General features: G+C 35.4%; 1 protein-coding gene across 1 annotated transcript; it reads right to left on the bottom strand.

Annotated features, from left to right (window-relative positions):
- Positions 1–8,301: 8,301 nt before the first annotated feature.
- Positions 8,302–12,986, bottom strand: LOC126712534 (probable CoA ligase CCL5). Its single transcript, XM_050411889.1, has 5 exons — positions 11,492–12,986; positions 9,330–9,475; positions 9,047–9,114; positions 8,712–8,814; positions 8,302–8,632 (listed from the first exon to the last, which is right to left on the bottom strand). Exons 1-5 carry the CDS (start codon positions 12,723–12,725, stop codon positions 8,519–8,521), a joined length of 1,665 nt encoding a protein of 554 aa, XP_050267846.1. The 5' UTR covers positions 12,726–12,986; the 3' UTR covers positions 8,302–8,518.
- Between the last annotated feature and the right edge of the window lie 507 nt (positions 12,987–13,493).

Consider the following 13,493-nt stretch of genomic DNA (forward strand, 5'->3'; position numbering starts at 1 on the left):
AACGAAAACAAGATGTCAAGCTTTGCCTATATGTACAGTTATGCTATCCACATTTTTTCACAAAAATTACTGAATTAGATTATAAAATTTTCACCTAATTCTCTATCTAATTTTAGATCTGCAGTAATTAGTTAAGTTCAAGAAAATAACAATTTCTTTATAGTTATTTGTTAGTCATTTCTACTTTTCTTTTTGGTCAACTTCGGCTTACTTCGCTGTACATATAAATATGGAGTAGTCTTTTTTCTTCTTGTAGAAAAAGATAAGATAAATCAATTATTTTCTATAATTTTTTTAAAAAAAAACCCTATTTAAAAGGTTTAATTATGTGAACAGTATACTTTAAATATATATATGTGAACAGTGTCGAGGACTTGTGAGTCTTGACTTTATAACATGGGTCCAGCCTCATTTAAAGTTTAAACCAAACTTCTCGAAAGTTTGAAATTTTGCAACACAATTATGCAATTCCACGCTTCTGGAAAATTTCTACGTTTCTGGGATTAGAAAAATATGGACAACCCTAATTTCCTTCAAGATTAAGTTATGCAGTGTTTGATACGCTTAGTGTACCAAGTCAAAATTTGAAATACAGAAATTTGCGACATTGTCAATTAAATTATTTTCCTGACTCAAGCGCGTCTAATGATTGTTACCGTTAGTGTCCGTTAGTGTATCTGTTGTATGTAATTCTCCACATGGTTGGCCAATGACAAAAATTGTATTACTAAGAGTTTTTTAATTCAATTTACAATTTCTAATATTTTTAATAAAGATGTCTAACATTCAAATATCATTCTCCCGTTATAACTAGCAAGTTTGTCAAAAAAATAAGAAACACAAAATGTTATATTTTTTAATATTTCATAACTGGTTGGACTAGTCTTTTGATTAGTGGAGAGATGCAAGCAAGGATGCCATGGGTTAGCTGTGATTTGGGAGCTCCAAATCCCATCTAAATATTTTGTCCAATAAGGTGTCAATTTCAAATTTCACACCACAATATGTCTATCAACACTGCCACATTTGGTTTAGAGAGAAAGAAAGAGAGGATGAACTTGGAGATACCAAGTTTGATCTTTACACATATCTCAAGTGAGTAAAGGATTCGAGTTGTTGCTCGTGTGTAAGCAAGGACGCCATGGGTTAGCAAGGATTTGGGGGCCCCAAATCCTAGCTAAATATTTTGGCTAATAAGGTGTCAATTTCAAATTTCATACCACTCATGTCTACTAATATTACCGCATTTGATTTAGAGAGAGGGACAGAGAGGATGAACTTGGAGATACCAGCTCCCATTTTCACACATATCTTAGGTGAGTAGAGGATTAAAGTGGTTGCTTGTGTGCAAGTCATTGGTTGCATGCTTGTGTGGGCCCTATTGCTGGCTGGCATCAACATTAAGCAATGGTCCCACAAGAGGGACTCAAGAAGAAATTAGTTAGAGCTCCAATTTGATCATGCAAAACTTATCTGAAGCGTCTAAAGGGCTCTAAAAATCTCATTTGAACTCAACTCATTACTTCCTTCCAATGTACTAGAGCATTAGGTGAGGTATAAGACCAACATGTGGCCAATTTTGAACATGTGCTGTGTTGTTATCAAATACAGTGCTCTTCTCATGATGTTTTGAAATTGACATCAATGTTTTTGTTGTTAAAACCACAACAATAGTTTACACTTACAACCCAGAAGACATAGAACATAGATTAAAAACAGAGAACGTAAACTGACCAGAAAATAGTATATTATTTTTATTTATTTAATTATTAATTTAGTTAGGACATTGATTCTTCCTTCTTTTGGATCCCAGCAATGATTTAATTCTTCATTGAAACACAAGGTAATAGTTTGGACTGCTCCATATACCACTTGGGGGCTATTACCATCTCTTTAATCTCTTTTGAATCTCTCAATGGATTGACATGGGCTACTTCCCTTACAATGTATTCTATTGTTTTAACAATATCTTCTTATTCAGCAGAAGAAAATCCAATTATATAGAAGAAAAAATTATTATTATTTTTCTTGGAATAAGAGGGTTTTTGGTTCTACCAAGCTCTACCATTCAAGTGAGATACCTTTACTTTTCTCCAATAGAAAAACTACAGTTCAAACCTGGGTGTAATCCTCCTAAAACAATATTAAAATTCTTGAGAGTTGTTAGGATAATTCCACCATAAAGCTCTTAAATCTCAGCCATTTATTTTGTAACAAGTAGAGTATGTTATATCACGCCATCAATAATATAAATAGATATCATAAAGATGTTAGTCGACTTTTTTTTCTTTTTTCTTTTTTTTGGGTGTAAATATTGATGATGGGATAAAATGTTATCTTACTTCAAAATGGATATAATTTTTTTCCTTAAAAACAAAAACAAAACAAAACAAAGATATGACTTTTAAGAATTTCATGGTGACACTACCACAGTTAATCGTAACCCTTTCCTTCTGAAAATAAATAAAATAAATAAAACTCTTTGCTTTGGGAGGATGAGGGGGGCTGGTTCGGTGCTGATGAACTCAAAGAAGAGAGGCGTCGTAAATATTGGGCCAGTTCATTAGTTAAAAACAAACTGTCACACCTGTAATCATGGGCTCCAAATGATGCACTGGCCAGTGCCTTTTGGGCTTTATAAAAGGCCCATTGGCGTCCCCAGTGTACTTTTTGCAACAAAAATTTACAAGATCTTTGTTGAACCATTATTAACAATGTTATACAATGGACTCCAAGATCAGACGACGATAACTCAAGCCTTCAGACACTGATGCACTATTCGCTAAGCTCTGACAGGAGCCTAGTGATTCTAGCAATGCCTTCTCGAGCTCAAGAGAGATACTCTTTTGAACCACAGAGACAACGTACTCCATGAAAGCTGCATCGCATGGCAAAGTGAGTGGCCCATCTCTTGGTATCCCAAACTCTTCCTCAGACATCCTAAATAGCTCTTTGAATATTTTGCACCTCAAATAAGCCAATGGTACAACAAAACGTTTCTTATCAGCAGAGTACACAACAAAATGGCCTCTATCAGCTAACCTAATATTATGGTTGATTCTAGGCAGTGAGATTGTTCTCCTCCCAATGCCAGCCATTTTCTTCCACTTCCTTGCCATGGCAATGACTTTTTTCAAGCTGATCATATTGTTTTCTTGGTTTTTGTGTGAGATTGTAGGATTGAACAACAGAAACAAAGAAATGGGGGACAATTGGTATGTGTTTACTAAAGAGGGTGTGGTACTGGTATGGGTAGAGTGCCTTGGGAACACTTATATATTTGAGTTTTGATTGAATGTGAACGTACTTCAGCTAGAGTTTCAACCAAAACCATGTGCTGATTGGATAGAATACATGGTTTTGGAGGTGGGCTTGTTTTGGATTTTAATGAAACAATTCACGATCAGTAACGCTGGTGGGGGCCAAAGTGATCACATACACATGTAAAATTAATTGGCTTCACTACAAGCAACTCTGGCATTAAATCAAAATAGGTTATGGTGACAAGTCTTTTAGCTATTTGAAATGAGAAACTAATCAGTTATTGGCGGTTGATTAGGCTTCATGAACTTCTAAGTTTGGACATACAAATCAATTAACTAATTTGGTTAATTTAGATCACACAATAATGGAATGTAATAAAATAAAAACAAGGATCTCATGATTCATGAACAGATCGAGTGATAAGGAAGTGCACGTGAAGTACCAGTAATATGGACTTATTTTAACATCACAGCTACATTCATGAGATCCAAAAAGATCAGGTTATTTGTCATAGCTCAACAACCCCTTCTTTAATTTCTAGATTACTTTCTATAAGGCCGTGGAATTAAATTGTTTATGACTTTGCTTGCTACACGGGCCATATGGGAGCTCAATTAATTCTAAGTTTGGTAATTGATCAGACACATTGTTAGACTTTAGCTAGTGATCATTATCCTAGCTGGAAGATTTTGTAACTAATAGGATATATGGAACTTTGTAGATCGTACTTGGAAGAAAAAGTTGGTCCCACCTTAATTTTATTATCTAATCTCTGTTTGTGAGAAATTTTATATGTCATTTCATTGAATTTTACCAAATTGTCTGAGTTAAATTTTTTTTTTTTTTTTTAAAGGGTTAAGATAGGAATATAGAGGACAAGTGCACTCATTGAATGTAGTTGGGGGTACATGAGATGGAATGCACGTGCAAAGAGGACTAGTAAAGCTTTTACTGGAGGCAATTGTCTGGACTTTTTGTAAGGGGAGATGAATCACAGTTTGTCTGGAGCCTAAAAGACAGTTTGATATGCAGTCCCAATAGCAGCAATCATTCAATAACAGCAATCATGCTGCCATGATAAATTTCAGGTGGCTGTTAGCCTTTAAAAAATTTACATATGAAACTAGAAAACTGGAAACTCTAGAGACACCAATTTTCACACTCAAATTTACATCATCCTTAGTATTGACACCTAAGTGCATTAGCAGTGAGGAGTATAAAATCCCCCAAATTATTTATTTTAGCACCATTCACACCAAAAACCCATTTTATTTGAGTGTGTGGGTTGGGATTTGGGGTCAATGGGTTAGAGCCCGTTTGGTTTGTCATTTGAAAACACAGTGTTCAGTGTTTAAACACTGAACACTAGTGTCCAAAATTTGAAACAATATGTTTGGTGACAGAGTTTAAAATAGGGCTGTTTGAAAATGGTTGCTCAAAAACCCCTGTTTGAAATATATTTTTTGAAACATGCAAGGCTGTGATTTTAAACAATGAACAGATGATTCGGATGGCACAACGATAATAAAAATTGAACTCAGTTTTGACTGTGCCCGGACCCACTGATCAGCTTTTTTCTAATGTTTGTCTCCTCTCCTCTCTACTCTCATCTCTTCAGTCTTCACGCCCCAAAGAATATCATCAGTCTTCATGCCCCAAAGAATATCATCTCATCTCTCCTCTCCTCTCTACTCTCATCTCTACAAAGAATATCACAGTCCGAACTCCATTACTCCTCTGACCCAGCGGCATTCCACCTCACCCCTCACGGATCCGGCGCCATTACTCCTAACAGTAGCTTCATAAACGCGTCAAAATCCCACACACACATCATTTGGAAGAAACCCCTATTTCCAAAGTAATCCCTTTCTCCCAATTAAATTCCTCACCAACGAAATCTGTTGCTAAGGACCAAACGGGCAACCTCACACAGTCCGAAGGGATAAAAAAGGGATGGAGATGAGGAGTGCAGGGGTTTGTTTTCTGTTGAGGGAATAGAAGGGATAATGGACACGCAGCGACAAAGATCACACAACTACAAAGATCACACCTCTCCACTCGATTGGTGAGGAATACAGGAAAAAAAAAACCCAAAAAACTGAGAAATCTGTGTGAGTGATTCGGAACGACGACTCGGCGGCGACAAAATACGGCTCGACGACTCGACGGCGACAAAAGCTCGATTACTTGCTGGGTCTTGGAGTGCTGACAGTGGAGATGAGCTCCGACGAACGTAAAGCTCAGCTGTGGATCTTCTTTGGCGTCAATGGAGATGAGGACGTGCATGGGTTTGGCTTTTTGGTTTTCTGCTCTAAGGGAAGACTGAAGAGAAAGGGATAAAGACAGAAGAAAAGGGATAAAAAAGGGATTAAAAAATTATTATTTAATACGTTGTCAGCTTTTTTTATCATTAAAAACACACATACCAAACACATATTTTACATTTTTTGAACACTGAAAAATATTGTTTAAACTATGATACCAAACACATTTTTTTGTTTTATTAACACTAAAAACACGTTGTTCAACAACACTTTTTAAACCACAATTTTCACATCTTTTTAAACAACAATTTTTGAAAACTATGACCAAACGGGCCCTTAGGATTTTGGTGGTGGTGGTTGAGGTTCTGGTGGTGACTAGGTTTTCGATGTTTGGGTTTCTTTGCTATTGTTTGGGTTTCCTTGGTTTTCGGTAATGGCTAGTGGTGGCTAGTGATGGCTAGGTTTCTTGGTGGTGGCCTTGATATCAGTTGCCTTGATCTTGGTTTTCGGTGTTTAACTAGTGGTGGTGATGGCCAGGTTTCAATGGTTGGGACGAGTTTCGATGGTAGGTGGTTGTTGGTGGTGGGTTTGCTGAAGAGAGAGAAATGAGTTGTTTATATTTTTTTATGGGATAGGTTATATTGTTTTAATGAGTTGTATGTTAAAATAAAATCTAGGATGTAGGGTGAGTTGTGAAACTGTATGGTAAAATAAATAAAGTAACTTTTTAGAATGTAAAATAACAAATTTTTTAAGAACCCAAATGCAAATGCTCTAAGAATGTCGTAGATTTGGGAGTGGAAATAGTTGTGTCCGTATGTGAATTGGCAACAAATTTCTATAAATTCCATAAGGGCATTCATTTAAGAAATACTTTTAAAAACTTTTTATGGAAAAAAAAAAAAAAAAAAAAAAAGCAACTTTTTATTTTGATAGTTTTTTTAAATTTCTCATAAAAGTAGTATTAAATTTTTTTTTTAAATGATTTGTTAACAAATGCTCTAAGGACACCCATTAACTAAGCCCTTAATTATATGTCACAAATGTTCTAATGGTTCATTCTTTAGCCTCCTCTTAGCTCATTATTTATTTCATTTTTAATAATTCAATTATTATAATAAGTAGAGGTTATAATAGTTTAGCACTAGTTTTGATTCACAACTTACTAACTTGTTTATATAGTGATTGTACTTGTGCTTACTATTCTTTTCTTTTATTTTACTGCAATTACAAAACGAGCAATTTCAATTATTAATATTGTTAAAAATAGGCTTCACATTGGGAAAAAAAATATTTTCTAAAAGGACTATTTGATTTTGTATATTGAAAGGGAAATTACTACAAAATTTAGTATAGAATAATTATTTTCGGACTTTAAAATAAATTCAAATTCCATTTTGAGAAATGATTAATTTGAGTATATTGGAAAAATATATATTTTGTGTCTATTCTATTACTTATATTTGGTTAACTCTAAATTGATCCTTTTATTTTTCATAGTATATTTAGTCTTGAATTTTAATATATTTTCATTTATTTATTCTAAATAAATTGGGTTAATGCTTCGGCCCCCAAAGCTAAAATTTTGATTCCATCTCTAGGTCCACGATTCATGGGCCACTACAATTTCCTTGTGAGGAAGAATTGATGGACTGTATTCTCTGTTTTTGGAGAAAGAATCCTTATAAGCAAGTAGAGAGGCCTCGGTATAAATTGTATAATCATTTTTTCATCTCACTCATGCTTGCAACCGGGCCTAAATACAGTTTTTTTTAAGGCAAATGGTGAGTGATTCTAACTGTTTTTGTAAAATTTTGATACCTTCCTCATATTACTTTTTATCTCATTTTTAGTATATTTGGAGATTTGGAATGAGATGAGAGCAGAGGGGAGTGGAGGAGAACAGTTCTTTATTTGGATGTTTTATAATTTCTCAAAAAAAAAGAATAGATATATGTCCTTTTTGTTTGAGTGTTTTGAAAAATTAAAATAAAAATTAGAGAAAATTATAAGACATTATGTAATGTACAATTATACCCCTCTTTTGTTTAATTAAAAAAAATATGTATAAATTGATATCATAAATGCAAAATTGACCATTTTTTCAATTATTTATAAAAATAAAAATAAAAATTGAACCACTACCCCCTTTAAATTCCCTCAAATTTTCTCCATTGTTGAATATATATATCCAAACAAGATTACTTAAATGTTATAGAAGAGAGTTAAATAGTTACTCAAGGGGGGGACTGTAATGGGATAAAGGATTATATTCTTCATTTTTTTTTTTTTTAGTTGAAGGCGGGTTCTTGGCTGCTGACAAGAACCTGGACTTTATTTCTTTTGAATGTCCGCCAGTGGACATGGTTAATGTTTTTGAGGATGACCTCAATGGAATGTTTTTAAACCAGCTCTGCCCTGAGCCTGATGTAGATCTTTAGTTGTTTTTATGAATAGTCTTTTAACCCAAAAAAAAAAAAAAAAAAAAAACTGCGGGCAGGGAATTTGAACCTTGAATGTTTCATCATGTGCCAACCAGTTGAGCTTCTTCAATAGATTGAATCAAATAAAAAGGCTACCAGTTGTAGATTGAAAAGTTCATTTGTCATAGCTACAGCCACTAGGTTATTTGCTCTAGTTTACGTTTTTCTAGTTAATATTGTTGCTATTCATTCTGTCCCCCCTCGGTGTGCAGGAAAAACACAGCAGATCAAGTGATCAACTAAACTAGTCTCTGATCATCAAGCATTGACCATACACTCAAAAAAAAAAAGGTCCACAAACACAATAATTTACCATTTTGTAGAGTTCCCAATTGGGAAGTTACAGAATGTCCCACAAATGTAGGTGCGGCTTTTCTATTTTAACCAAGTCGACTTCTTACAGAAAATAGAAGCATAAATTAACCTCAATTATTACCAAAATAGGAAGCTACAAACGTGGATTTGGAATTAGCCAGAGAAATGGAGCTGCTACTGGGACCAAACAATTCAAAGTTTGGAGGTTGCAAGTTGTATCAGATCTTTCCTAAGAATCTTTCCAGACTGATTTTTGGGTATAGAAGTTGTAAATGCCACTCTCCTGATTCTCTTGTATGGAGCCACCTGTGAATATAACAGCAGGTTAATTGAATCTGTGCTTAGAGATACAATAGTACAAGTCGTATTATCTCATCAACCTCACCTGTCCTGCAACGAACTCCATGATTGCACTGTCAGATAAACTACTTCCCGCTTTTCGTACCACGTATGCCATGGGACACTGTCCAGCCTCCTTATCAGGAATTCTAAAACACAAGAAATTACACTGAGGGTCCCTTTTATAAGAGATTATAAAGTAATTAGTCCTAAGAAAATCATGTTCGATTATTTTTTGTTTCTATGATGCAAAGGATTCATAAATTACAACGAAAAATAAAGATATATTGTATTGATAAAAATAATAAATAAATAAAATAAATAACTAAAAAACTAAGACTAAGTTTCTTATATCAATAAAGATTAGAGAAGAAGATTTACGGTATGACAGCAGCGTCCAGGATTTCTGGATGAGTCAGTAATAAGGCCTCTAGTTCAGCTGGGGGGACCTAAGATGTCAAAGAGACAAATCAGCATAGTTTTCAAGAAAAAATTTTCATGATAATATAATTTGAAATTCCTTTCTAAATGCAAGATCGAACTGTAGTTGCATCCTTATCATAAATTGCTTTGAGAATTACATCCTCATCATACGTAAAAAAAAAGCAGAGGAATTCCAGAAAGAAGGCCAAACTTAGAGAACTTCAAGTGATCAATGTCTCACCTGATATCCTTTGTACTTAATCAGCTCCTTCAACCTATCAACCACAAAAATGAAGCCATCATCATCAATGTAGCAGAGGTCTCCAGTTTTTAACCATCCCTCTGCATCAAGAGTATTTGCTGTTGCTTCTGCATTACCAAAATAACCTGCAACAACAGCATTCCCAGTTTCAATAGAAGAAAATGTGACCTGCTGTTGATATAGCTGAAGCTCTCATACCAATTTTATTGTAAGTGTAGTTAATTTTTAGCGGGTTTATGTGAAAAAGAAATAGACAAAATAAAATCAACAATAACATGGGAAATACAAAGTTTCATTATTTCAATCATAAACAACTCAAAACTCCACATACACCCAAAAAACTATCTCCAGGGGTACAACACAGATTCTGTTAACATCACGACCAACTTTTATGGTATCTATTCCCATGCAAATAAAAATTTCCCAGGCATGCCAATGCAAAGAAAGGATCCGATGAATGGAAAAAAGCTATAAATTCTATTATCAAGTATTGCACAAATCTGGTATAAACACTAACAACAAAATGAAGGAACAATCAGAATCGATGTAACATATATATGTTATATGTATACAAACTTATATGTGAATCTTTTAATGAAATCCTGTATTAGGAAACAGGGACACTGACAAGAAAATGCCTATGAGATTGGATAGTTTAAGATATAATAAGAGTAAAAGATCCAGCTACCACTAGCCACACTACAAGGCCAGTTCAATACGAGTTGCAACTGGTAAGTATCCCTCTGCTACCATACTTTTGATTCATAGAATACCGGCCTAACAATTTAAAACATGGCTAACTCACACAAAGCAATTTAGGGGTTTAGGAATATTTGATAGCTCAATCTCTAAAAATCAAGTAAGATGATAAATACTCATAATCTTATAAGACGGGACCTATCAAATTGAGGAATCATATCATATGTTCTGAAAATCATGTAGCATATATTCCAAATACCTACACGGTCAATTGGTAACAATTAGGATATTTTTACAGAGTCTAGGGTCTAGAGACTCCTTACAGAAGCAAAATATCCTAGAAATTTAATTTTATATATATATATATATATATATTAAAAATGGATTTCAAATGGCTTATGTATTTTTAAAAAATATATTTGTCAGCTTCGGAAAAAACAATGCACCCATAATAATCCACTTCTAGACATCACGAAAGGACTTGCAAATAAAATCAGAAACAGATCGCTATAGTGCTATTCCTATTCACGTTTGCTTTATAAGTTTTCAGCTTTTCATCTCATGTCTAGAACGGTCCCATTCACGTTTGCTTTATTTTATATTTTTAATCACAATGGTCCCATAACAATCATTCTATTTGAGGCTGCATGAAATGTGGGGCCTTATGCTAGCCATAGTAAATCATTGATTTATTAGGAAAAAAAATTAGTGCACATTGTGCACTGCAAAAATACACTTAAAGTCACGTTTTTAGTTTATTTAAGTGAGTGGAATAAACACTACCCAATTTATTATTCCAAATTCCAACGGCAACAACCAAAATAAATTTGATTGTCCGTTTGGTATTCTCAGTTCTGTTTATTTGCTTAGTGCATAGAAAGATATAAATTTTGATAGATTTTACAAAAAAAAAAAAAGGTTAAAACTAAAGTATTGTCCCAAACATAAACAAACAGCTCTAATAATACATCAAATTTCACAATATACTAAAATAAGTGATGGATAGTAGAAAATTTGCTACCTACTACTGATTATAAGAACTTACAACTTTTTATCGATTACTCACATTCTATCCTTTTAACTAGATTACTCACATTCTATCATTATAACATGTTATGAAATTTGATGTGAAGCAGATTCGGTGAAAACAAAAGTATAGCAACACAACCAATTCTACGATGGCAAAGACTTAAGTATATTGTTCGAACTGTTTTTAGGATTTTTTTTTTTTAAAGATTCTGCGATGTGAAATTTCTATTTCATAAAATGAAAATATATTTTTTTTATCTAAATAACCACGTAAATGAATCTTAATAAGGAAATCTATTGTACCTAATAGTGATTCCTAAAAGAAAAAATAATGGTGGGCCATAATCACTTGAATATGGTTGTCCTAGGTAATCGATAGGCTAATAGTATTATTATATTTCCATCATACGTACCTGTCATGATAGAGCGACCTCTGAGCCAAAGCTCACCGGTCCGGTTCACCGGCAACGCCTCACCGGACTCTGGGTCCACAATCTTACCCTCCATGTCCGGAGACAACAACCCCGCCGTACCGTACCTCCTACTCTCCTCCAACGAGTCCGTAGAAGCCCCAACTCCCGTCGATTCCGTCAACCCATACCCCTGAAGAATAGTCACCGTCGGATACCTCTCCGCAAACCCTTCTATCACCTCCTTACTCAGCGGAGCTCCGCCTGACAAAACCGACTGCAGCGAACTCAAATCGTACTTCGACCGTATCTGATCGGCACCGTTCACCAGCGCCACTAGAATTGGCGGCACCAGCGGGAGGTACGTGATTCGGTACTTCTCGATAGCTGAGAGCATATCGTGCATCTCGTACTTGGAGAGAATCACGACCGTTGTTCCTGATGCGAGCAGTGCCAAAGCGAACACTGCTAGACCGTAGATGTGAAACATAGGGACGGTGCAGATGAACCTGTGGTCCCCTTCGGTTAAGTTGAACCGTCCAAGTATGATTTGGACCATCGCTATCAGACTCTTGTGCGAGCCCACCACGCCTTTGCTGGCTCCGGTGGTGCCGGAAGAGTAGAGCAGTGTCGCCGTGTCGTCCTGGTTGACTCGGTCCCTGACTCGCCTCTCACTCGGCTGCTTTTTCAACATTTCACTCAAAGTGGTTAAGATTTTCGCGCTTTTAACATACTGCTGTGAAGGCTCGTCTTCGTCGAGGAGTACGATAGGGAGAGTCGACTCGGCGAGTTTGGGGACGAGTTGGCGAGTCGTGAAAGCGAGGATCGGTTTCGAATCGGCAACTTGCTTGCCGATTTCTCTGGTGGTGTTGAGGGGATTCGTGGTGGTTATTACGGCGCCGATGGACATAACAGCCAAACACACGACGGGGAAGTAGATAGAGTTTGGAGTCAGTAGGAGGATGACGTGGCCCTTTCTGACGCCAATATCGGCGAGACACGTGGCGACGGAATCGACGGCTCTCCAGAGATCAGAGAAGGTGAGGTGGCGGCCCGTGGAGGCGTCGATGAAGGCGATCTTGCCATGGTGGGCCCGGGACGATATGAAAGTGGTGACGTCGAGGGAATGATTGGGTGGGTGCGGACACAGCTTCCGTTTGCTGTAGAAGATAGAATTCGATTTGCAGAAACCACTTCTCGGATCGATGGTCACGTTTTTGTGAGACATGGTACTCATATTTTCTATGATCTTCTTTCTGCTTCTTTGTGTTGTGTCTGCTATTTTAGCTTCTTCTACTGCCCACTGTTTTTTTATAGAGGGGTTTGAATATTTGACTTTGGACTCGGAAATGTCGAAAGAGTTTACATTGGTCGGAATCGGAGGCGTAAAAAGGGACTATCTACAGCCGTTGGATGGGTTTTAGGTGATGTGTTTTACGAATGAGATCTGTTGAGGCGTCCCTGTCCGTATATATATAGTCTTGACTCATGATTTAATAACCTCGTTAATTGTTGGGGGTTTATCGTAAAATGAGTAATAATTTTTTATTGGGTCCGATTTAATAACCTTGTTAATTGTTAAACCATCTATTTTTCGAAAATACTTTTTCAATTTTAAAGAAAAAAAATTTCCCAAAAAAATTAATTATTATATGCCATTAAAGAACATATTAGTGAAAATTTTTTTATTAATAGGAGAAATAATGATTAGTTTTTTATTTTTTTGAAAGAGAAACTTGTATTTCAAGAAATAATGATTAGTTGTCTATATATATTGGGCACGTGAAAATTATTTAAGTATTAAAATTGCTTTATTTTATTGTCTTATTTTTCACACAGTATAAGTGGCGGCCGTTGAGCTGTCGGTTCGTTCTTGCCGTCCCAAAAAAATGACAAGATGGAAAGTGTTTTAAAAAAGGAAAACACTTACATTTATGGGCCCTTTCGGAGATTTAAAAAAAAAATATATATATATATATATATATTTACACCTTCCAGATTTCTT

Source organism: Quercus robur, chromosome 2 (genome assembly GCF_932294415.1).
Source record: "Quercus robur chromosome 2, dhQueRobu3.1, whole genome shotgun sequence".
Lineage (NCBI taxonomy): Eukaryota > Viridiplantae > Streptophyta > Magnoliopsida > Fagales > Fagaceae > Quercus > Quercus robur.

What these genes read in the sequence shown, in the direction of transcription:
- LOC126712534 (XM_050411889.1), bottom strand. Translation starts at nt 12,725, where the DNA reads ATGAGTACCATGTCTCACAAAAACGTGACCATCGATCCGAGAAGTGGT. An exon ending in TTAAGTACAAAGGATATCAG is followed by an intron (nt 9,115 to 9,329) that starts GTGAGACATTGA and finishes TTGACATCTTAG; the next exon opens with GTCCCCCCAGCTGAACTAGA. An exon ending in CTGGACGCTGCTGTCATACC is followed by an intron (nt 8,815 to 9,046) that starts GTAAATCTTCTT and finishes CTTGTGTTTTAG; the next exon opens with AATTCCTGATAAGGAGGCTG.